General features: G+C 37.3%; 1 protein-coding gene across 1 annotated transcript in view; it reads right to left on the minus strand.

Annotated features, from left to right (window-relative positions):
* Positions 1-23,237, minus strand: part of DPP4 (dipeptidyl peptidase 4) — a 109,354-nt gene that overhangs the window by 14,957 nt on the left and 71,160 nt on the right. Inside the window, exons 19-23 of the mRNA XM_072612156.1 lie at positions 19,718-19,787; positions 8,658-8,852; positions 6,028-6,082; positions 4,654-4,753; positions 181-245 (exon numbers count right to left, since the gene is read on the minus strand). Of these exons, the coding sequence (XP_072468257.1) occupies positions 181-245; positions 4,654-4,753; positions 6,028-6,082; positions 8,658-8,852; positions 19,718-19,787 (485 nt within the window). The remainder of the gene's footprint in view (positions 1-180; positions 246-4,653; positions 4,754-6,027; positions 6,083-8,657; positions 8,853-19,717; positions 19,788-23,237) is intronic.

Genomic DNA, 23,237 nt, shown 5'->3' on the forward strand with positions numbered 1-23,237 from the left:
CAATTTATACTTGGGAAAACCCCAAGTGTGTTTTTGAACCACCTGTGTGGTGTCTACATAAAAAGAGTTGTGAGATTTTTTTTTTCCTGAGATGAAAAAAAAATTTTCTAAATATGTACTGCGAGACATTCTTGAATACTTTATTTGAATTTGAAATCAATGGAATTGGTTGTTTCTTACCTTGTAGTGGTCAAGATTATCTTCTGGGGTTGGAAGTCCCATGTAGCGCTCTGTGTATACTGAATCTGTGTGATCAGAAGAAACAGCTCACTTGAGACAAGAGAGACTTCTTTCTTTTATTAGGCTTACTTTATAAACCTTTTTTGTATATGTTAACACAGAGTAGTATTAAAAGAAAAATAGTAAACAATGAAAAATCCCAAAATATGCATTTATGTCATCATAAACATACAATCGCATGTACAAAAAAGCATACATATTCTGCCACTGATGTCACATTCCCTCCACATAGGGCTCCAATCTATTCTACACGCAATTGCAACAATTTGGAATATAGGATTCAGCTTGTGTGCTGAAGAACATGCAAGAATAAGTAGATCCCAGACCAAATTAGATCACCTACAAAATGGATAATCATATGCAGAAAATGGAGAGGTTACTGTGTGAAATACAATAAGATAGATTCTTACTAACAATCCATATCTCTCTTCTGATCCTTTTGAGATACTTTAGTTGATTAGATTTACCTCACCTTGAAAATTGGAGTCCTGAAGGAACATTTAAGGAAATATCCTAGAGGGATATTTTGTATGAATGGGGGGTTGAGAGGGGAGGAGAACAGCTAATAAAAGTGTGTATGGGGGGGTTGTTCTTACATTCAAAAAACCCTGCATATTTTCAGTGACTGGTTGGTCATTTAAGTATTCATTCCTGCATTTTAAAAAATATCTTAGAATTCTACATAATGAGCAAAAACACCTGAGTAGAATTTTAGGTAGAGTTATTTCTATCTGTCATTTTCAGTACCATTTGCTTTACATACTCATAAACCAGCTCAACTTCATCATCCTAAAGCACAATTATAAAGTATTGTTGTTTTTTCCCCTCAAATCTGGAGATAGATCTAAGTACCCTAAGACAGAATGAATTAACTTCTGCCTATGGGAACGTCTTCACTGTTCAACAAGTCAGGTAAAGAGTTATCCTCATCACCCAACACTTCCATTTTAGTGAGAGCTACATATATTTGAACACTGCTTACGTATTACCTTTACAAGTGTGCGCGTGCACACGCGCACACACACACACACACACACACATCTACTGAAATAATAACCTAAACGACTTTGGCACAAAAAAAAGCCCCCAAAAGGCCAACACCTCCCCCCCATCCCCCTTCTTTGCAGAAATGGGGAATTACGGGTGTAGAACATTATCAGGTTTTTCTGATAATTTAGTTTGCTGAACAGTTTTTATACCCTCTTTATTATGCTTTTTTTTTTTATAAGGAAAGACTCTCTGGTACCAGGGAAAGGGACAGACACACTGGGGAATGCAGGTGATATCCAAACATAATATAACAATAACATTTTATGGCTCTCTTCCATGACTGGACTGCTATCCCTCATCTGCTCTATTGACCTCCCTACCTCCCTGGCTTCTTTTAAGTCACAATAAAATCCTACCTTGTACAGGAAGCCTTCTTAATCCCTTTTAATTACATTACCTTGTCTGTTTTAATTATTTCTTATTTATCCTAATATATAAGTTGCTTTGCATGTATCTGTTGCATGCTCCCACCCCAACTGGATTGTAGGCTAAGGACAGGGACTGTCATTTTGCCCTTTTTGTACTGCCCAATGCTTAGCACAGTGACTGACACATAGTAGGCACTTAACAAATATTTACTGAGTTGAATGAAAATAAAACTGCATATCAAATTCTCACCTAGGGGTTCCAAAACAGAATTTTCAAAAAAATTTTCCTGCCAGCTAGAGCCTAAACATGATTTCAAAACAAACAAGAGAAGTGCCTTCTGAAAACGACTCAGGAGAGGGCACTTGGAAATGACTAATAGAATAATAATGTGCTTGGTGTGTATGTGACATTCTGTTCTCTGGATTAAGATAAGGCAAAGGACAAGAACTTCTATGAAGAACCTCCTTTACTGATACAAGTCAGCACTTTCTCTGCAATTCAGTCTTAGATGGTTGCCTGGAACACTGACAAGGGGAAGTGACTTCCCAAAGGCAGGATATGTCAGAGGCAAACCACACCCCACAGTCTTCCTCCCCTCAGGCTGCCCCTCTTTCTATACTACTCCAAGCTGCCTCCCCAGGGATAAAAGGAACTTCTCTTCAATTTTGGTTTAACACCTGTTGCAGGGAAGTCTCATCCAAGGGGACTTCATCCAAACGTGATTCACATTCTATGTCTTTCTAACCATCCTTTTCAGATGACTAGTACTGTAGAGTGACTTGAGAAGAAGTTATTCTCAACTTGAAAGAATGAATTTTTATGAATTTTTGGACTATCTGGGGTTATTCTATAAAATCATGATTCACTGATTTTCCTTCCAAAAAAAATGATAAAGATATTCTATAAAATTTTAATCCCAAATCATAATTTCTTTACATTATATTTCTAGCAGAGAATGAGTTTTCTAGAGGCTCCATAAAGTTACTGAGCCGTTTTAAAATGCATGTTTAAAGGCTGAGGTGGTACATATGATTAAAAAAAAATTGAGAAAAGCATGTGAAGTCCAACTGAAATCTCATCTCATGGCTTATCCTAAGGAAGGCGAGTTTTCCTCTCCTTGTAACTGTTTCTGTTCTCTGCCATGACAGCCATTTTCCACTGGGTATAAGAGCTGGAATATGACAGCAATGGGTATATTTGTATCAAGAAGTTACCACTGAGGAAGGAAAGGGTTCTCTTGTTCGCTTTATTTGTTTCTGAAAAATCATGATTTATTTTTTAAGATTAAAAAAAGCTGCCATTGTAGTTGTTCAATACATTTTAATAAATTTGTTTTTTTAAATAAGGTCAGGCATTGCTTCTACCATACCAGTAAGGCTAATTTATTGTAGTTCAAAAGGATAAGTACATTTTTAAAAAGACTGTCCATTAAGCTATTCTAAAAATTCTAAACAAAAAATTCTGATTTAACTTACCCTCCTGTTTTTCTTTGGGGGAAGGGAAAAAATTAAGCAGTTATTAAAAGATCAAAAAACAAAGAACTTAACCTTAAGGGATATCCACCCATTGGGGAACAGCAGAACAACTTGTGGTATATGAATAAAATTAAATATGACTGTGCTGTAAAAAGTGATTTCAGAGAATCCTGAGTAGCATACACTGATGTGCAGTAGAGTGAACAGAGCCAAGGCAAGTTATAGAGCAACAACTGCTTTGTAGTGAACAGCTCTTAAAGATTTAAAAGCTCCAATCAAGGCCATGACTAAGCGAGGCTCCAGAGGACCTAGGATGAGGCACGTTCTCACTGAAACAGAATACGCTGACTCAAAGTGCAAAAAAGAGAAAACTATTTTTGAACATGGCCTCTATGTGTATTCATTTTGCATGACTACATTTTATTTGTTGCAAGGTTCTTCACACACACACCCCCTTTTTTTTAGGGAGGGAGCTTAAGTGGAGTGGGGGAAAAGGGATTACCAATAGTCATGCTTAAAAATAAAAGGCCACTAGAATTTATTTTAATGTCAGTATAACTAAAGCAATTGTTCCCATTTTATTTTAGGCCACCAATGATCTTAAAAACCAAACAAACAAACAAAAGAAAACCAATAAGAAAATGAGTACATAGAAGGAGAATAGTCCTTTGGAAAAGAAGTTCATCCGGCCAGGAACCTGATAATTTTTTCTAAAATCGTCTTAGCAGAAACAAAAAATGGATTCTGTTTCCTACACAGCAGTATTTGAATTGCAAAGCTGATTGTGTTTTTGTGAAATGTAGGGTTAGGCTATGAAACGTTTAGTTACCGTGCTCACATTAATTAATCTGTTCTCCAACATCCGAGCTTTGAGAGTACAGCAAATGAAGACTAGGAAAAATACTTTTGTGTTTCCTACCCTTTACTTCCCAATTATCCTTCCGTCCTCAGAGGGGGAAGTGAGGGTCTGTCCTATGGAAGTTTTCAACCTCTCCTAAGTAAGGAGGGGATCTAGACCTGTAACTTCATTAGCATACAGAACCAATTCCTACAACAGCACTTGGCACTTTGTCTGCAACCTAAAGTCTTCAAAAGTTGCTTGGAATACTAAGAGATTGAGGGGCTTACCCTGGGTCACGTGGCCAGTTATGTGTTGGAGAAGGGACTTGGGCCAGTTCTCCACCCATTATGACCCATACAACCTCTCCTAAGTAGTGGGCAGAAATTAAAATCTTCCAGAGAAACATTGGAATGCCCTTTTCCTCCTCTCTAGTTCAAGCCCTAATCACCAGGTACTCTGTGCCTGAAGGAAGAGAAAGCAGCTTCTCAACGGACACTAATGTGTGAAGTCTAAACCTGAAATTGAAGAAAATACAAAGATCTGCCTACAGAGAGATGACATTTGGGATATTTTAGAAACTGATCAAAAGAATATGTCAAGATACCAAATGTATAGAAAAACGTGATACAATGTCCAAGCCCCCCCTAGAATGTCACAAAAACAAAATAAGCCACTTACCATAATAGTCCCATCTTGCTACAGGTGCTACAGCTATTCCACACTTGAAGATGCCACTGCCTGATCCTAGGACCATTGAGGACACGTATCCACCATAGGACTAAGGAATGGATATACACATATTTTTTATAATGGAGTGAAAAGAATAAAGACATCTCCCAAATAACTCAGTTGCTACACCTTTTGCACCTTTCTGTACCATGAATCATTAGAGACAGGAAGCATGGAATTGGACAGAATTTCAAGGCTACTTTTTGTTTTATAACCCTGGTACCTTTCCTTGGTAGATGTGAGGAAAATGAATAGGAATGGGGCCTTAACCAGACCCTGATGAAAGTGTAATGCCAATACACAAAAGAAATCCAGAATAATTGGTTACTGAATATGTCCCATTAAAACAGGAATGATACTGGCTCCTCTGTCAGCCTATCGCTTTTTCTTCCTGTCAGTGTTTTTCTGTCTCTGTCTGTCTCTCGTAATGTCTTCCACCTTGTTCTCCTCTTGACTATATTCAATTCAGTTGAGAAAACATACATTCAGAGCCCAGAGACATTCAATCTGCAATCTTCCTTAGATTGGTGAGATGAATTACTATTCTCGGATAGAACACAGGATATACATGCTATAAGGTAACAGGCAATTTAAACTTACAATTTTCCAGCATGAGTTTAGATAGCAGTAATAATAGCTAGCATTTCTGGAGCTTTTTAAGGTGTAAAAAGGACTTTACATCCATTATGTCATTTGACCCTCACAGTCACACTGTGAAGAAAGTATTCGTATCTTCATTTACTAGAAAAAACTGAAGCAGAGATGTTGTTATCCAGCTAGTAAGTATCTAAGGCAACATCTGGACTCAGGCCTTCTTGACCCAAAATCCAATACTCTCTTTACTGCACTACCTAGGTGCTCAAATAAAGGCACCAGTTATTATACTGCAAATGGGGTGATTTAAACAGTCATCTAATGATCTTAAAGTGTTCATATGTCTTCATAAGTGGATTAAGAAACTAATGTATTTTATCCTAAATCATAGAATATAAGACAGGATCTCAAAGATTTAAATTCAATCTCCTACTTTTAAAACTGAGGAATGAGTCAGGAGCAGAGAAGGTAACCCATCTTTGCTATTTCAACTAAGTTTCTGATGATAAACAGAAGTTCCAGTTCACTATTTCTTTTATTCTGGACCTATTTAAATTGAAAATGACACTTAATTATCCTGTAAAGAAACGATATAATATAGAGGAAAAAGTAGCCACATCTGTTACAATTTTATTCTGATTGTTTGCTCATCAAAAGAAAAACTTTCCATTCTGAGTGACATGTAGTAAATGACACAAATACTGATTCACCAACCAACCAATTACTCACCCAGCCCCAAATTGCGATTCGTTTTTCATCCACAAATCCCATTTTTGAAAACTGTCTGAAACATGAAAAGTTCATTGGAATGAGCTCAGTACCATGGCCAGATAAGTAATTCAACTTTAAATAACTCTTTTATTTCTCTTTATTTACCTGTGATTTTTTTTTTTAAATGAGGGTGGAAAGAAATTGTAAACTCAAAGTCTATTCTAAAAGTCATAGGAATCACATAATCTGAAATTAATTTCCTCTCTTTAACTTAAAAGACTGATTTTAAGAAGCCAAAATCAAACATTTTACCTTTTGTTAGATTCCATGGAATGTTCTTAGCTTAATTTGTATGTGTGCGGGTGTGTGTGTATGATTCACAGAAAACAAATCCTGGCAGTTTTTTTCACAGCTTTATATAAAAATTTGCAGCCCAGATGCACTTTTCTTTACATAATTGAATTTAAATCTATCCAGATGTTTGTGAGTTCGAGAGTGGATGCCCTTGCAATGCAACAATCCAAGGGCCAGAGAGAACATCTGGGGATCTAGTCAGTGGGAAGGCTCTAAAAAAATGTTATCATTGAGTTTCCTACCTAAGAACTTAAACACCATTCACTTAAATAGTTTTCTCAGGTCCTGGGTGTTGATTAGCTCAACACCATCCAAAAGAAGGCAGTTGTGGGCAACATGTTTTACAAAATCTCTTTGCCTGACAAAATGGATCTGAACATTATAATGATGAGCTCTTCTGAGGGAGATTCTCATGATCTTCTGACTTTATTTTGCTCTTTAATCCTAAGAGATTTCCATTACCTTAAAAAAGATCACTGGATTGCATCTGTGCCTTATGGGGAGAAAAAACAACTAATGAATGACTCCAAAAATAAGACATACACTTTCGGACATGTGGTAATTTGTTTTGCTTGTTTTGACTGTTATCCTTGTCTTTTTCTTTTCTTATTTTCCAATGGGAAAGACATGAAGGGTGTGGGGAGAAAATAAATAATCATTAACCGAAATAAAAGTTTTAAAAAATAATGAATGATGCATTCTGGTGACAACTTTTGGATTTTTATTTTTCAATTGATGATATTTTAAAATAAATTCTTACTGTTATCTTTTGGTTTTAAACTACTTATATTTTACAAAGCATTTCTCCCTTCTCCCTAATATATACTTCTAAGGTTTGGGTAAATGGAGTTTGACAAAGTTTAAGAGATAAGCAGTTTTTATACCATTCACTTTTTATTCATGTATTTTCTGTATGGTATAATATATAATAGATATTTAAGGTACCTAAGTATATTTTCCATACACAGGATAAGTTCTTTGTGAATAATAAGAACTCACTACTATCTTTTTTATAAGAAATTTTCTTAATATTTTCAATCAATAAATAAACATTTACTAAGTGGTTACTATGAACTGGGCACTGTGCTAAATGCTGGGGTTACAAAAAAAGGCAAAAGACAGTCTCTGCTCTCAAGGAGCTCCCAGTCTAATAGGGAAGACAAGCTGCAAACCACTACGCACAAACAAACTAAATACTGAATAAACTGGAGATAATCACCAAGGAAAAGGCACTTGCATTAATTAAGATTGGGAAGGGCTTCCTATAGAAGGCAGGAGTTTAGCTAGCACTTGAAGGAAAATTCAAAAGCTATTATTAAATTGTTTTCTATGTGTACTGGATAAAAACCCCTTTGAACTCAGTGAATAATGGTACATAATTATTCTACAAAGAAACTGCACAACATACAGAACAACCGGCCATCCCTCATACGATCTTATCTCATGACTGTTTGCTGGTCAAAGGGAAGATGTCCTGTTCTGAGTTGCACTGTTTTCCTTAAGCTATCCAGTTTCTCTTGCCTTTCCCTCTAGGTGTTGTTTCCTGACATTTTAATTATTTTCTTGGAATTGGTGCCATCTTTGTAACATCTAGCTTTAACTACATAGCCTAAATTTAGTTATTTCTAGTCAAAAGACATTCACAAAGTATGAGGCAGGCCCAGCACACCCTGGGGCACCATTACCACTGGACCTTCTGAGGAGAAGCTGAGTGGGGAAGGGAAAGGGCCAACGATTATCTATCCCCAGGAATGTGCTTACAATTCTAGTGTAACGAACTGACCACTACTGAATAAAAGGAATAGATTAACTTCTAGTTCCTACATCTACCTTTTTATTAATCCTAATAACCCAAAAAGCCTTGGGTTAGGAATCAAAATCTCTAAGTAAAGTTCTGGCTTCACCACTTACTAGCCACGTTATGTTATTCTGTGCTTCAGTTTCCCCATATTAAGGAGGTAACAATACCTGTACTGCCTTTGTCACAGGATTATTTTAAACTGAAAGTTGTTGGAATAAATAAATGAATTCAGAGAATTATTATTCCCTCAGTATTGTCTTGTTTGTATTCTAAGCTCATATAATACATACAGAGAGAAAATTTACATGCTTTTGATGATAGGTATATATTATTTTTAAAAATATGTTTATTTAAACATTACAGCAATGATATGTGTCAATGATGAGGGGTTACATATTTATACTATGGATATTTCAAATTCTTCATGCTTTATACATACATGTATGGATTTTCTAAAATAACATGACCTTTTAAATGTTCCAGATATACTCACCTGGCTGCCTCGATCTGATCCTCAACTTCTAATGTTCCCAATCTTCGATTAATTGCATGCATGATGGTATCTCCCTGATAGCCACTTCCTCTGCCATCAAAGCTGGCCACTATAATCTTCTCTGTGCTGGCCAGGTAAGTTGACCAGCTGAGTCTGAAGGCAGTGTCGACTTTTTGACTACAGGGTCCTGCGTATCTGTGAAAGATTCCAAAATATTAGCCTCTGCAACTGTGCATTTAATTAGGTATTCTTGATGTTATCTTCTCTATGGAAAAGAAATTTGGGCCATACCAATTAAACTATCAGATAATTATTTTCTAGAGCTGGATAAAATAATATCAAAATTCATCTGAAAGAACAAAAGGTCCAGAATATCAAAGGGACTAACGAAAAGAAATGCTAGGGAAGATGGCCTAGTGCTGCCAGATCTCAAATTGTACTATAAAGCCGCAATTATCAAAACCACTTGGTATTGGCTAAGAAACAGAAGGGTAGACAAGTGGAATAGACTTGGCACTCAAGACACAGTAGGCAAGGAATAAAGCAACCTCCTGTTTGATAAACCCAAGGACCCCAGCTTCTGGGATAAGAACTCACTGTTTGACAAAAATTGCTGGGAAAACTGGATAACAGTGTGGCGGAAACTAGGCATAGACCCATGCCTGACACCATACACAAGAATAAAGTCCAAATGGGTACACGATCTAGGTATAAAGACTGATACCATGGACAACATGGAGGAGCTAGGAATAGTGTATTTATCAGATTTATGGAGAAGGGAAGAATTTTTTACTAAAGAAGAGATAGAAAGCATTATGAAATGCAAGATGGATAATTTTGATTACATTAAGCTGAAAAGCTTTTGCACAACCAAACCCAATGCAACCAAAATTTGGAGGGATGTAGTAAACTGGGAAAGAATTTTACAGCTAATCTCGGGGGAAAAGGCTTCATTTCTAGAATATATAGAGAACTGACTCAATTGTATAACTATACAAGTCATTCCCCAATTGACAAATGGTCAAAGGATATGAACAGGCAATTTTCAGAGCAAGAAATTAAAGATATCTATAATCACATGAAAAAATGCTCCAAATCACTTTTGATTAGAGAGTTGCAAATCAAAACAACTCTTGAGGTACCACATCACACCTATCAGATTGACTAACATGACAGAACAAGAAAATGATAAATGCTGGAGAGGATGTGGGAGAGTTGGAACACTTATTCATTGTTGGTGAAGCTGTGAGCTCATCCAACCACTCTGGAGAGCTGTTTGGAACTATGCCCAAAGGGCTACAAAAATGTGCATACCCTTTGACCCAGTAATATCACTACTAGGACTGTATCCCTAAGAGATCATATAAATGGGAAAGGGTCCCACGTGTACAAAAATATTTATAGCAACTCTTTGTAGTTGCCAAAAACTAGAAGTCAAGGGGATGCCCATCAATTGGGGAACGGCTGAATAAATTATGATATATGTATGTAATGGAGTACTATTGTGCCATAAGAAATAATGAACAAGAAGACTTCAGGGAGGCCTGGAAGGACTTATATGATCTGATGCTGAACGAAAGGAGCAGAACCATGAGAACTTTGTGCACAGCAATGACCACAGTGTGCGAGAGTTTTTTCTGGCAGACTTGGAACTTTGTAATAACTCATGAACTTAAAAAAAAAAAATTCCCAATGGTTTTCTAAGACAAAATGCCTTCCACACTCAGAGAAAGAACTACTATGGAATTCATTCGCAGAATGCAGCAGATCATGTTTGTGTGTGTGTGTGTATTATGTTTTGATTTGTTATATGATTTCTTCCATTTATTTTAGTTCGTCTACACAGCATGACTATAGTGAAAACGTATTCAATAGGAAAGTATATGTAGATCTTATATAGAATTGTATGCTGTCTGGGGAGGGAGAGGGGAGGAGGGAAGTAGGTGTAGGGGGGTTAAAATCTAAGTTTTATGGTAGTGATTGTAGAACATTAAAAAAAAATTAAATTAAAAAAAGAAAAGAAATGTGGGCTTTCTTGACCATTTTACTGAATTTCTATATATCACTAAGAAGTCCAAGTTGGACCCAAGGAATCTTGGCAAACTGACCACAATGGCTCCATCTTTACCATAAAGATGTTTATCAGTTTTACTTCTGAATGATTCCAGCGCTAGCTAGCACAAGTTCCATAGGCCAACTTTCATATTAAAAAGATTTAATCAATGGCTATGAAAGGAAGGATAGGGAATGTATCTAACATTTCACTGACAGAAGGAAATTTCGGATAAAGATATTCCCTCCACCAATACAGTTCAGCATTTTCTAGTCACTTTTTAGTCTTAAAGAATTGCACTGAGCACCAACGGGTTAAGTGATTTGACTTGCCCAAGGTCACAAAGCCAGAATGTGTTGGAAATGAGACTTGAACCTACATCTTCCTGTCTCCAAATCCAACATTCTCTCCATTCTGCAGTACTCTGTTTACGAGTGGAGGGTTACGTTCAATAGCGATGTGGAAGAAAAATGAGATTCTTTAGAAAATCACCAGAAGACAGTGACAAAGTTAGTTAGAAAATAGAGATATTAGAATTGGGTTTACTTACTACCACTAAATTTCCCTGTATCTCATCCTTTCCTATTCTCATCCAATGTATACATAAGCTGTCAAAATTCTCTTTCCCAAGCAATGTCTCCTTAATGCCCCTTCCCGTTCATTAACACAGGATGGATCTTCCCGCTTATGAAGCGTATTCATTCAGGGGCAATTTAGTAATGCCCCTTTACTTGGACCCACCTTCCTACCTATCTCCACGGTTCTCCTTCTGTACCTTCCCCACCTTCTCCTTAATAAGAGCTGACTTCTGGACAGCGGATTAAAGACTGCAAAATGAGATATGTGAAACAGTAAAAACAGGCACTGTTATGGAAATCTTTCAAGGAGGAAACTGAAACAATGAGAGATTAAGTGATTTGCCTACAGTTGCATCTTCCCAGTTACAAGGCAGGTGATCTAGTCAGTGCCCACTACCATGCCATGCTGTCATGGATGACTTTTTCTTATTCTCTATCATGCTTGAAACAAAAATATGAAAAAGAAACTAAGACAACTCTTTATTTGGAATACACAACTTCTGGAAAACTAAAAGAAAATCACTAATAAAAGAAAGTAAAAAGAATGTTTAAATAGCTTGCCCTAAATATTAGACAACTCCTTTTCTGTGGTCAATATCATTTTTCAGAATCAGTCAATATCAGATTATTTTAGTGTGTGCTAAGAGAGAATGTGAATGATAGGTACACAGTAGAGTTTAGCCTGTACTAGAAACTGAAGGTTATTTTCTGGGATGATTTGTAAATATCCTTTTCTAAAGTCTTATCCTGGTTGCTAGGTGGCACAATGGTGCTTCCTAGGCTCAGAGCCTGGAGTCAGGATGACTTGAGTTCAAATGTGACCTCAGATAATTTCTGGCAGTGTGACCCTGGGCAAGTCACTTCACCCTGTTTGCCATCAGTTTCCTCATCAGTAAAATGGGCTGCAGAAGGAGATGGCAAACCACTCTAGTATCTTTGCCAAGAAAACCCCAAGTGAGGTCACGAAAAGTCAAACATGTTGAATGACTAAACTGCAACAAAGTCCATCCTAATGCGTAACAGTGACATGGATGGGGATACTATCTGGGTTCTAAAAGACTATTGAGTTCAAGGTGCAGAAGTACTGAAATATAAGCCTGAGTGTCAGCTGTCTGTCATTCAGAAACAAACCCAGTTAAATTCAGATTAGGTTCACAGCAGAAGGATGTCTTCCAGATAATAACATTTTTGGCCATGAGAACTTGGTAAGCTCCCATGATAATTAATCAATCAATAAATATTTGTTAAGCACTACTATGTGCCAGATATTAAACTAAACTCTGGATAAGGGACAATCTGAGCTGGTGGATGGAGTGCCCATACCAAAAATGTAATCCTTGAAATATTGATGAAAAAATGCTGACCAATTCATTTCTAAGACTTAGTATCTTGAATGAAAAACCCCATTCTTCAGGGCTCAGAGCTTACCATGGGAGCTTACCACCAGGGCAACTGTAAGAGTCAGAATTGGCCCATATGTCTAAGCTCTAAAAGACTCACAACAGTTATAGTGAAAAAATCAGCTTTAGGTTTCCTGAACATCATTTGGGAGATGGGTAAAGAGGGCTGATCTTTCAAATAAAACACCTGAATTAAAATCTCCATTCTGTCATTTGCTCTCTTGGGATCAATCAATTAATGAACAAGTATTAATTAAACTCCTATTCATCAGGCACTGTGCTGGGTCCTCAAGATTTCAGCAGAAAAATAAAACAATTCCTATGTACAAGGTGCTTACAATCTACTGAGAGTCAACAGGTACATATAGAAATATATGCAGCATGGATGTAAAATAAATAGAAGACGTATATGACATCGTTAAATACAGGGTAGGTTAGGAGGAGGATGCTAACACTTGGGGATCGGAAAAAAGCTACATGCAGAATATAGTGCCTTATTTTAACATGAACAAATCCAACACAGCTAAAATTAGAAGAGAAACCTATCTGGGGGAAAAAAAATCTTTGCAGCAAATTTTTCTGATAAAAGTTTCATTTCTAAGATACCTAAGGAACGGATTCAAAGTTATTTATGGGTAAAATCATTAAACAGCTAATAAGTGGTCAAATGTTATGAATAAGGAATTCTCAAGAGAAGAAATTGAAGCTGCCTGCAGTCACGTGAAAAAATGATCCCAAACACTAGCACCTAAATGCAAATTAAAGCAGTTCTGAGGTTCTACCTCATAACCACTGGCAGACTGGCCAAGTGGACAATAAAGGAAAATTATAAAAGGGTTGACGAAAACAGACACACTGATGCATGGTTGTGGCAGTTATTAATTAGTCTAGTCACTCTAGAAAGCAATTTGGAAATATGTGCCAAAAGTTATGAGTTCTATACATACTCTTTGATCCAGTGGCACCATCATTACGCCTACTCTCCAAAGAAATCAAAGAAAAAATTCCCTCAGGTACATAAATATTTATAGCAACCTTTTTCTGGTAGAGGCAAGGAACTGAAAACTAAGCCCAACAAATGGGGGATGGATGGTAGGACAAATTACAGTATATAATGTAAAAGAATACTACTGTGCCATAATAAAAGGGCAATCTGAGAGAAAGCTGGGAAGACTTGTATGAACCAATACAGATTAAAGTGAGCAGAAAGTGACAGACTAACATGTAAAAGGAGACACATAATTTTAAGAGATGACATGACCAACATGGGAATTTATTTTGTTTGACTATGCCTAATTATTTAAATGTCTTGGGGGAAAGGGGAAGAGAGAAAAAAATAAATGCTTGATAATTGAAAAAATATTTAATTTTTTTTTAATTCCAAATATTTTAATAAAAGTTCTCTGCTGGGCATTTAAAAAACCAGTTTATGAGGATAAACTCCGTCAGAGACAGAGAATATAGGAACTCAGATAGCCACAGAGCTGAGGAATTTTCTTGATTTGGGGCAGGATCTGAGAGTCCACTGTTTTTTGATCAGCCTTGCACTGCTCGTAATCTCGTATTTCTCTTTTCCTGTATCAAAAATCTCTCCTTCCTGGTGTCTAGATTTATGGAGCCTCTTCTTCTTGAAGCATCAGTAAGATGATTTAGAATTTTTACACCTGAAAGATTAACCCTGGTAGACATGGCAATGACAAATTTCTGAGGGGTCCTTCTCAGAGGAATATGGTTGATGGTCAGAAGTCCAGTCACCAGTAGCAAGCCACTAGCCAGCTGCTTCAGGAAAACCACTCACTTGCCCCTGTGGTGGCCAGTGAGCATGATCAAAACGGTGCCTGGGGTGATGCTAGCTTGAAGTCTTCTCATGTGATGTCTGAAGGGCTTTTTACCATGACTTAACAGCCTTCTAGGCACATCCTCAGTAGGGTTCCTCCATTCTTATCACCACCAACTGGCTTTGACATAGTAGCAGGTACCTTCTCTTTCTTTTTCCTTTCAATCCGGGTTTTTGGTGCAGCATATTTCTGCTTGTACATGGCTCTTCAGGAATACATTGCAGACCTGGAGTACCTATCATTTCCTCGGGCCAGGACTGGGTTTTGACTCCAATTCTTCCAAGAATGCTTTACAACGTGCTCGCCATGGGTCCCACCTTCCTCTCTTTCTTTTCCTTTTTATCCTTCTCGTTTGGTTTCTTTGGGGGCTTTTTGTTGGCAATCTTGAGAGATGGGAAAGAGGTAATTTTTTTAAATGGTGCTTTTGCTTAAACTTAAAGAGAGTATCCTTGGGGCAAAGAAGTGTATGTTCTAAGAATGGAAGATGGCCTACGCAAAGATATGGAGATGGATCTGTCATGTGTGAGGTAAAGAAAAAAGGTTTATTTGGTTGAATCACAGAGTGCAAAAGGGATATTCAGTTACTAGAAACGGAAGTTAGGACCAGGTTGTACAGTGTTTTAAAAGATAAACAGAAGCATTTATATTTTATTCTACAGGCAATGGGAAGCCACTAAGAGTTGACTGAATTAAGGAAGTCACATGGTCATATCTCCACTTAAGGAACATTACTTAGCAACAGTGTATGGGGCACGCAGGCACAGTGAAAGACCTGCGGCAAAGAGACCTATTAGGAGAGTGTTCAAATAACCAAGGTGAGAGGTCGGGGGTGGGAGGAGCTGTGTAAGTAGAGACTCGAAAAATGTTGCAAAACAGCAGAAGTTGGTGCCTGGATAGGTGGATTGAGGAGACAGGTCACTTAATCTCCTCAGGCCCTCATTTTTCTCTTCTATAAAACAAGGGATTTAGACAACATGATCCTTAAGACTCCTTCTAGTTCTGGATTTACGATATTAATTTCATTCTTAATTGATCACTTATCAAAGTGTTTTTATAATTAGTATACATTGAGTTCTGTTGGAACACAAATGCGAAAAGCAACCAGGGTTTTTGTAGGCAATGCAGATATTCATTTACAAGAAAGGGCACTATATCTATAGTCTGAAGACCTGGGTTTCTATCCTGGTGCTGCTAACTACTCGCATAACTAGGTCTATGACCTGAGATCTCAACTTCTTTGGTTCTCAGCTGGCTCATTTATAAAATGAATGTCTTGAACTGATAAATTCCCTTCCAACCAGAGATGTGCTTGAGCCAGATCAGACCAGCCTGTGAGCTAACTGGTAAATTTTTGATGTGAACATTTACAAATGCTATAAATCACGGTTTGACTTAATGATTTGTTCACTGTCAAGACTTAAGAAAATGATGGAGAAAATATTAATAATTAAGATTAAACTTAAAAGTGTGTCATGAGTACAGGTTTTTTCTTCTAGAGAGCGGGTGATTAAACCTTTACCAGCATACCACTTCTTCTAGCTCTAAACCTATGAGAAAAGTATTGACAGCAATAGGAATTTAGGAAGGAGTAGAATGAATAAATATGGACAGGAGTAACCTAAATGTTAAAATAGAGGGGCGGAGCCAAGATGGCAGAGTAGAAAGACACACATACGCAGGGTCTCCCTCCACAGCCCATAAAATACCTGTAGAGAGGGACTCTCAATAAATTTTGGAGCAGAAGAAGTGGAGAACAACAGAGTAGAGGAGATTTCCAGCCTAGGGTGACCTGAAAGGCTGACAGTAAACGTCTGTTGCTCCAGAGGCGGAAGCCGAGGGCGGAGCCCAGCCCAGCCTTGGCTCTTGAACAGCCCTTGGGGGCAGAATCTCCAGTGGCGGAATCCCCAGTCCCAGCTGCAGTGGGATTGCAGATCCCTCAACCCACAGGCACCAAAGATCAGTGACAGGGCTTTTTCAGCTGGCCAGGAAGGGAGAAGGGCCTTCCATAGCTCCGGCCTTAGGCAGCTGCCACAGAGGCCAAGTAGGCAGGCAGCCACATCCACAGGCGCTACAACGGACCATTATTAGAGCATAAAAACTGAATGGTGGCCCCACACATCCAGCTTATCAGAAAATCAGCCCCCAGTGCTGACTTGGAGGAACTGGAGGCCAGGTGGCTGTGAAGAGGTAACTGCTAAGATTCTGGGCACAAAAATCCCTCTCTGCATCCAGACCAGTACACGCTTGATTGGGCCACCTTGGAGGAACTAAGATCTTACAGATTCCCAGAGTATACCCTACTCCTGACAAAGGACCCAAAAGTCAAGTAACTGGTTGGGAAAAATGCCCAAAAAAGGGGAAAAAAAATAAGACTATAGAAGGTTACTTTCTTGGTGAACAGATATCTTCTCCCATCCTTTCAGATGAGGAAGAACAATGCTTACCATCTGGGAAAGACATAAAAGTCAAGCTTCTGTATCCCAAACATCCCAAATAAATATTCAATAGGCTCAGGCCATGGAAGAGCTCAAAAAGGATTTTGAAAATCAAGTAAGAGAGGTGGAGGAAAAATTGGGAAGAGAAATGAGAGAGATGCAAGAAAAGCATGAAAAGCAGGTCAACACCTTGCTAAAGGAGACCCAAAAAAATGCTGAAGAAAATAACACCTTGAAAAATAGGCTAACTCAATTGGCAAAAGAGGTTCAAAAAGCCAAATCAAGAGAAGAATGCTTTAAAAAACAGAAAAATTAGCCAAATGGCAAAGGAGGTTCAAAAGCTCACTGAAGAAAATAGTTCTTTCAAAATTAGAATGGAACAGATGGAGACTAATGACTTTATGAGAAACCAAGAAATCACAAAACAAAACCAAAAGAATGAACAAATGGAAGATAATGTGAAATATCTCATTGGAAAAACAACTGACCTGGAAAATTGATCCAGGAGAGACAATTTAAAAATTATGGGACTACCCGAAAGCCTTGATCAAAAAAAGAGCCTAGAAATCATCTTTCATGAAATTATCAGGGAAAATTACCCTGATATTCTAGAACCAGAGGGCAAAATAAATATTGAAAGAATCTGCGCAAGAATCCACCAATCACCTCCTGAAAGAGATTCAAACAGAGAAACTCCAAGGAACATTGTGGCCAAATTCCAGAGTTCCCTGGTCAAGGAGAAAATATTGCAAGTAGCTAGAAAGAAACAATTCAAGTATTGTGCAAATACAATCAGGATAACACAAGATCTAGCAGCTTCTACATTAAGGGATCGAAGGGCATGGAATATCATATTCCAGAAGTCAAAGGAACTAGGACTAAAACCAAGAATCACCTACCCAGCAAAACTGAGTATAATACTTCAGGGGAAAAAATGGTCTTTCAATGAAATAGAGGACTGTCAAGCATTCTTGATGAAAAGACCAGAGCTGAAAAGAAAATTTGACTTTCAAACACAAGAATGAAGAGAACCAGGAAAAGGTGAACAGCAAAGAGAAATCACTTACTAAAGTTGAACTATTTACATTCCTACAGGGAAAGACAATATTTGTAATTCTTGAAACTTTTTTCAGTAACTGGGTAGTTGGTGAGATCACGCACACACACACACACACACACACACACACAGCACAGGATGAATTGAATAGGATGGGATCATATCTTAATATAATGAAATTAAGCAGTGAGAGAGAAATACATACGGAGGAGAAAGGGAGAAATGGAATGGGGCAAATTATCTCTTATAAAAGAGGCAAGCAAAAGACTTTTCAGTGGAGGGAAAAAGGGGGAAGGTGAGAGAAAAAACACATGAAGCTTAATCTCATCACATTCAACTAAAGGAAGGAATAAAGTGTACACTCATTTTGGTATGAAAACCTATCTTACAATACAGGTTAGTGAGGGAGAAGGGGAAGCAGGGTGGGGGGGATAATGGAAGGGAGGGCAGTGGGAGGAGGGAGTACTCTTGGGGAGGGACAGGATCAAAAAAGAGAACAGAAGAAATGGGGGGCAGGATAGGATGGAGGGAAATATAATTAGTCTTATACAACACGACTATTATGGAAGTCATTTGCAAAACTACACAGATATGGCCTATATTGAATTGTTTGCCTTCCCAAAAGGAATGGGTGGGGAGGGAGGGATGAAGAGAAGTCGGAACTCAAAGTTCTAGGAACAATTGTTGAGTATTGTTCTTGTAACTAGGAAAAAAGAAGTACAGGCAATGAGGTATAGAAATGTATCTTACCCTTCAGGACAAAAAGAAAAGATGGGGATAAGGGAAAGGAGGGATGTTAGAAGGGAGGGCAGACTGGTGATAGGGGTAATTAGAATGCTTGGCATTGTGGGGTTGGGGGAGGGGAGAAATTTTGCAACCCAAGATTTTGTGGAAATGAATGCTGAAAACTTACATAAATAAATTTAAATTTCTTTAAAAATATATTAAAATAATAACTGAATGTAATTATCATTATGATTTTTAAAAACTACTTACAAAGCTGAATTATATAGAAAAGACTGAGCTGCTGATTTGTCCACACTGTGATCTATCTCAATATTAATATTTCTTAGGCAAAGGCTTTATGATTTCTCTAAATTATAAAATAATATTATCATACCTCATCTTATCTCCTTCATTAAAGGAGGGGAAAAGGAAATCATATTCTTCTTCATAAATAGAGAGAACAGAACTTCAAGGAAAAGAAGAATCCAAAGGTAATCACTGAGAGAATGCTCTAATAAGACAGAAGAAAGAGATAGTGAAAAGTGTCAGTCCTAAACCAGAGCTATTTTTCTTTAAAATTCTCTTTTAAAATTAGAAGTATAAGAAAACTGAAGATTACATTGCTAGCAACCTCAGAGTGATGTAAAGAATGGTCACGGGAACAGATGTGGAACATGTCTGCTTCCTCTTTGATGAAGATACAAAGTCAGATTACTTAAGAAAAGGTATATGGGAGAAGAGGCCTATATTAGTGCTTCTGAAATATAATAGCCTGGATAACGGGAAAGCCTTCCTGCTGATTTGTGATTCCAAAATAGATGAAGAAAAATCTTGAAATTGCTACTCAATGCTTCTGAAAGCACAGAAAAAAATGTTACTGGATCCTTCAGAAGACTATTTCAGGAAAAAATCATTAAGTAATGCATGACTATTAACACCCAAGTACATTTTAATCCTTTTGATTCATACTCACACATCTATTAGAAGAGGGTATTTCGTGGTTTTATCAAAATGGGGAGGCAAAATCATCTGATACCAAAATTCTAAATGAAAAAAAGAAAGTGACAGAGTTATGAAAGGCTACTTAAAAAACACCAATATATGCTATGTGTGAATATATAAGCATATATGTATATACATGTATGTATGTATGTATATTATAAGCTACAAGCAAGGCCTGAAAAAGACAGGATACAATAGAACACAGACAGAAACTGATTAGGTTTGGTTCTAGTATTTTTTAAAAAGATCTAAAATACCCTGTAAAATTAGTTTGAAAATACTTAAATAAAGTTGTTTCTATGGTGTCAATAGAACATATAGTATCTGACAATATTAAAGTGCCTGTTAACAATTTCTAAGGCTTATATTTTTATTACTTCATTCTTCGGCATCCAAGCTAAGCTATGTATTTTGTTTATGACTTATGTTCGGAGATTTTCCTCCAAAATGTTTTCCTTTCCCTTGAAATTTCCTGAGGCTATTTCAGATATTCAGTTGGCCACAACTTGATTTTAAAATTTTGATTTAATAACATTTTTGTAATTATGTTGCCATTCTAGAATTATGGAAATAGGTGAGGAACAAAGACCTAGAGAAAGAGTAATCTATTATTTACTTGCTATTTCATCTTAGGTTTGGACTCTTAAATTTATTTATAGATGCACTTTTAGTAACACTTGCCTCTAATTATATTAATTTCCTTTGCTCTGAAAATTAAAATGGAAATTTAGACTAGGGTGTTTTAAAAGTGCGTTTGAAAAAGATAAAATGTATCTGGTGAGGTACAAGATTATTTCTAACTAAAATAGTTTTTAACTCATTTTCTTTATCTCTTCTACTTCTTGTTTTACTTTTCTGGTAGTTATTTCAGTATGAAAGAGGAAGGACTGGTTTCTTTATGTACGAAGATAGACTTTCTCTGCTTTATACCTTACAGTGTGCTGGCACAGAAAGCTAAATTCTATTTTTTGTGTCTCTGAACTAAATGTGACGCTGAAGCGAATACCCAAAATTCAAATTTCCATCATGTATATTTACCACTGGACCATCATATGGAGAACCATTCAAGTAAAATGGCTGATTATGGAGGTCTGTTAGTGATTCATACCATTTGACCTTTGATCTCCAATCAATGCCAGGTAACTAAACTGAAGCATTTCAGTTTTGAAAGCATGTCATCTTTCCTAGTTTCTTCTTTCCTTTGGGAGACTGAGGTGGGGGTAGGAGGGGGGACAGAAGTAGAGTGTCAATTATTCTATGACTAGATTTTTGATTTAACTCCTAGAGAGATCTTCTAACATCTTTTCCTGCACCTCAGCTTGTTTTGAAAGCAAGTTTCTTGAAAAATCTTTACAGAAACTGTAACCCTGATTTCCCAGGATACTTTAAAAGGAATCCACCAAAAAGGGGGGAAAAAAACCTTTAGGCAGCTGAAAAGGAAAACTTTAACTTACATATCTTTTATTTATTAGGATTTTGATACCCCACTCACTTCCAAAAACTGTATCAGAGGTGGCACACAAAATTAAAAATATGAAATGGAGTAATTAAAAATAAAAACAGAAATCATTTAAAGAGAGAAACTGCTATTACCAGACATTTGAGATGAACAAATTACTGCAGTCATTAACAGCTTAGAAGGATGGTGTCATTAGTTGTAAGTTGTTGAGGATTTTTAACCATTCCTTATTTGTTTGGGGATAAGGAGTGAAGACCACCAAAGATTTACTAAGGGCTAAGGCCCTTGACATGAGAATCTGAATGGATGCTCAGATCACAGCCCGGAGAGCTGTGAATGAAATGGGACTATGTGCCATGAAAATATGTGTTTCTTTAATATGATCCAAAGGTTTCATGATATATTTGGGGAGAAAATGGTTGATTATTACAGACCCTAGAGACCATAGATAGGATACCTTCATCAAAGAAGATGTAGAAAGCCTTTCTTTTGATTTTATCTGAGATTATACTGGTTAATGTTGCTAAAGCCCAAAGAAACATTTCTACTCCAATGGCTGCATTTCCAAGTGTTCAAGATGAAAGCAGCTTAAGTACTGAGAACAAATGTAAATCTGTTAACCAGTATTGAAAAGAACAGGATATAATAGGTGATGATACTTTGAAGTTCACAACTCAAGTAAACAGCATGTCTTCCTGAAGAGTCCTAAGACATTGGAAATCTCTGCATACGTCCTGTGGCTGATTATGTTCAATATGTTCTTTTATGTTCAATATACAAAATGAGTTTTAGAAAAAAGATTCAGAAATTCACTCTACATCTTCTAAGGAACAAGAAACCATTTATTAGGCACTTCGTATCTTCCAGGCATAGTGCAAAGGCTGAGGTCTAAGACTGAAGTTTCCAAATAGAATTAACTGAATAATGATAGACGATTGTGGTTCGGTCATGTTTGACTCTTCATGACTTCATTTGGAGTTTTCCTGGAAAATATACTGAAGTGGTTTGCCATTTCCCTCTCCAGCTCATTTTATATATAAGGAAACTGAGGCAAGCAGAGTTAAGTGACTTGCTTAGGGTCACATAGCTAGTAAGCATCTGAGGCTAGATTTGAACTCAGGAAGATGAGCCTTCCTGACTTCAGGCCTGGCACTCTACCCACTGCACCACCTAGCTGCCCTTAGGTAGAAAATGTCAGTACCCAATTACTCAGTGTACTGCTATAACCTGGACTGTTGGTTTCATGGGGGCAGAATGAGGAGTTAACAGTTTGTCTGTTGAATCTAAAGTGTAAGCAGCACCTTCTCTGTTAGTCCACTATTTTTTAGAACTGCCCTGGGTTCAAAGAACTCTGATTGGCTGAATGAAAATTTCCCTAAACTGCTATATTTAAGCTGTCCCTGCCCAATTCCCATGCAGTCATCCACCCTAGCCATTCTGTCACCTGCACAGCACACCCCACCTCCATTTTCAACCTCTTGCTCAGAGAATAATCATCAAGTCAACTCTATTTTTGCTTCTACTACACTAATAAACTCTTCCTAAATAAAGCTTTCCTTTATAAAGGGCAGGAATTAGACTTCCAGCTCACTCCATTTTCCATCTGGGGCTCTGCTTAGATTCAGCTCCAAGGAATAAGATGCCCCATTTTACCCTATTACACCTTGGTGTCCTGTTCCCCACCCCATTCCCAACTTCCTTTTGTCTTTCCCCATTAGATAAGAAGCTCCTTGAGGACAAGAACTACCTTCCTTTTCTTATTTGTATCCCCAGAGCTTACCATAGTGCCTGGCACTTAGCAAGAACTTAATAAATGTTAATAATAAATCAATTAAATTGAATTCGAAAAGGGAATGACAACTATCACCTGACTCCAATCATTATCTCCTGAAAGCCCCAGACCAAAATTCTCCTTTTAGGTCAGTACTCTTCCAATACAATTCTATTTTTGTATTTGTATCCCCAACAGCCAATACAATGCCTGGTAACCTAGAAGGAACTTCCTAAATGTTTTTTCATTCACTAATTCATT

Source organism: Notamacropus eugenii, chromosome 5 (assembly GCF_028372415.1).
Source record: "Notamacropus eugenii isolate mMacEug1 chromosome 5, mMacEug1.pri_v2, whole genome shotgun sequence".
Lineage (NCBI taxonomy): Eukaryota > Metazoa > Chordata > Mammalia > Diprotodontia > Macropodidae > Notamacropus > Notamacropus eugenii.